Source organism: Trachemys scripta, chromosome 1, assembly GCF_013100865.1.
Source record: "Trachemys scripta elegans isolate TJP31775 chromosome 1, CAS_Tse_1.0, whole genome shotgun sequence".
Lineage (NCBI taxonomy): Eukaryota > Metazoa > Chordata > Testudines > Emydidae > Trachemys > Trachemys scripta.
Genome location: NC_048298.1, coordinates 335,406,992 through 335,409,877, shown reverse-complemented (window position 1 = coordinate 335,409,877; position 2,886 = coordinate 335,406,992). Strand labels below are relative to the sequence as shown.

The 2,886-nt window shown below is 48.8% G+C and overlaps 1 protein-coding gene across 3 annotated transcripts in view; it reads right to left on the bottom strand.

Moving 5' to 3' along the window:
* Positions 1-2,487, bottom strand: part of PLEKHB1 (pleckstrin homology domain containing B1) — a 46,651-nt gene extending 44,164 nt beyond the window's left edge. For 2 of the 3 annotated variants that reach the window (XR_004644202.1, XM_034759183.1), the window contains exons 1-2: positions 2,381-2,487; positions 873-932 (exon numbers count right to left, since the gene is read on the bottom strand). Coding sequence is in view for 2 of the 3 variants with exons in the window: in XM_034759183.1 (XP_034615074.1) it covers positions 873-909 (37 nt within the window). In the remaining variant the exon portion in view is untranslated. Of the gene's footprint in view, positions 1-872; positions 933-1,920; positions 2,299-2,380 lie in introns of those variants that run through there. The other variant, XM_034759184.1, reaches the window with a different exon arrangement.
* Between the last annotated feature and the right edge of the window lie 399 nt (positions 2,488-2,886).

Genomic DNA, 2,886 nt, shown 5'->3' with positions numbered 1-2,886 from the left:
CTCACCAAGGGATAGCTCAGTGGTTTGAGCATTGGCCTGCTAAACCCGGGGTTGTGAGTTCAATCCTTGAAGGGGCCACTTGGGGAATCTGGGGCAAAATCAGTACTTGGCCCTGCTAGTGAAGGCAGGGGGCTGGACTCGATGACCTTTCGGGGTCCCATCCAGCTCTATGAGCTAGGTATATCCCCATATATTATAATAAGAGGACAAAATCTGGCCCATACATTGTTACCATGAAAGTAATGTCAACAAAGCCAATAGCTTGTGCTTGTGACAGCCTTGTGCTGTTGCAGTAATTCCCAGTCCCAGAGCAACTAGAATTGGTGTGACAGGAGCAGAATGGCATGCTAGGTATAGCCTTCATGTCATTACCAGGGCACTGCTATTCAGGAAGCATAGTGCAGTACTGGAAGTCACATGTCCTGGGTTTTCTCAAACAGAAAAACAGCCTAGATTTGTAAGGCCATCTAGCCTGACTCTTGCATAACACAGACCAGTTACACTCAGTAATTCTTACACTGAGCCCAGTAACTTGTTATTGAACTAGAGCATATACTGGAGTAGATCTCTATCATCAGAGACAGGATTGTCTGCTATCAGGTTCTTACACACTTTAGAGCCCAGTCCTCGAGGCAAAAACACTATTCTGCAGCCAGTGGGTTAATATGAAATGTTTAAGCACTCGGGACCCAGGCTGTGCATGTAATAAGCACATCATCCAGCTACCCAAAGCATGTTAAGAAAAAATGTGTCCCACAATACCCCAACAACGAGAACACAGCCAGGAGAAACCAGCCCAGTGCACCCCTCCCTTCCCAAATAAAGAGAGATCTTTTTGGGCATGACACAGCTAAATTACAGACTGAACTTACTTTGTCTCCAAAGCCAGCCACTCTTCATCAGCGCCATTGCTTTAAAAGGCCTTTCCAAACCTATGAAGGCAGGAACATCAAAGGCACGGAGTTAAAATAGACAACCACATTGGGGTCTGTCATCACCATCCAAATAAACACGGCTGCTTTCCCCAAAGCTACTCGCCTTAACTACTGGGTTTCCCACATGCAGGCTTCTCCTAGCAACTTTTAAAAGAAAGTATTTTGGGTTCTAAATTTAAGAGCTAATCTGGGTCAAATAAATGCAGTATTTAATTATCTCTGTGATATGAATTGAGGAGGGAAAAAAACTCCAGCTACCTTTCTTAACACTATTAATCATGTTGGGATTTAGGGATTAGCAGCTCTCATGTATATGTAAGTGGAGAAATCCAGAACATACCTGCAAACACAGGCAATAACTCCCAAAGGCTTTGGTAACTTTCCACAGTGACTGATTGGCAAAAAGCAAACAAGTGTTGCAAATGGATGAAAATTAGTTCTTACTAGAGTTTAAAAAGCCCATTAGTGCATACAAATCATAGAAGTGTAGGACTGGAAGGGGTCCGTGAGAGGTCATCTAATCCAGTCCCTTGAACACATGGCAGGATTATGTAATAACTAACTAACCCATCCCTGACAGGTGTTTGTCTAACCTGTTCTTAAAAACCTCCAATGACAGAGATTCCACAACCTCCTTAGGCAATTTGTTCCAGTGCTTAACCACCCTGACAAATGCAACAGCCAAACAGTGGGGGTAACAGATAGGAATACACCCACTTTTTTTTAAGTCAAGAGTAGCAAGGCACAATACATTTTCAGTCTTTTTTGGGGGGGTAAATAAGAAATTTTACTAATTTACATCAGTATGTATATTACATACAATCTGAGCCAATCTATGAACACACAAAGTGAGTAGTGTCACCTATTTCAGTGTTTATGGACAAATACACAGTATTCATAAACTATCCACTAGTTGTTTTCTACACCTATACTCACACCTGTGCATGAGGGTATCCTCACACAGCCATACAATACAGCCACGCACCTCTTTAAACCATACTCCTGGACAGCGCCTGGGTGTTGCCTCGAGACACATCACCTGTTAACTGTCCTCGGGTGGAAACAGCTCAGACATCCCTCTTATTTGCAAATTTAACTGGACCACTCATGTTGACAGCGAGCAGCTGCCACCCGTGGAAATTCACGGGCATCGGAAACTCCTGTGCACTTGCGTCTGACGAAGTGGGCATTCACCCACAAAAGCTTATGCTCCAATACTTCGGTTAGTCTTAAAGGTGCCACAGGACCCTCTGTTGCTTTTTACAGATTCAGACTAACACGGCTACCCCTCTGATACTTGTGCACAGTCGGTCCGCCTGCTAACCCCTCGCCCCCACCTGCTGTTGCCAAACAAATCCCATGCCAGCCGGGCAAACTTACAGCCAGCACAGCAGCATGGTGCACACGCCCTGACCCCACAGCCCCCAGCTCTGCGCATCCTTTACCTGGGAATATGCAGGACCCTGCCACGCGCCGCTGCTAGAACCCCTGCCTCTGTGACGCGTGGGCCAGCCGGGTGCCCCCCGCGCGCCAGGAACGCGCACACAGCCCCCCTCCCCGCTGGAGCTCGGCTCGCACAGCACGCTGGGAGTTGTATTTTGCAGCCGGCTGCCTGCCTGGGCAGGGTAAGCCAGGCCGGAACTACAGCCCCCAGGATGCAAAGGGGCCGCTCTCGTTAATTCCGACAGGCTGGTTGTTTTGCAGGCTGGATGTGCCCGGAGCAGGTCTGGCAGAAGGGGAGGCAGGTGCCCCTGCTCAGGCAGCCTGCAGCGGGACTGGCTTGCTTCGGCCCCTCTGCGAGCTCTGATTGGGTGGCTTGCAGAGGAACGGGCTTGTAGCGAAGCCTCCTGGGCAGGGCTGAGGTGGGCATGGCCAGCAGACGCGGCCGGGCAGCCTCCGCCGGGACCCTTCCACGCAGCCTGTGCAGACAGTGCTGTCTATTTTTAGTCGC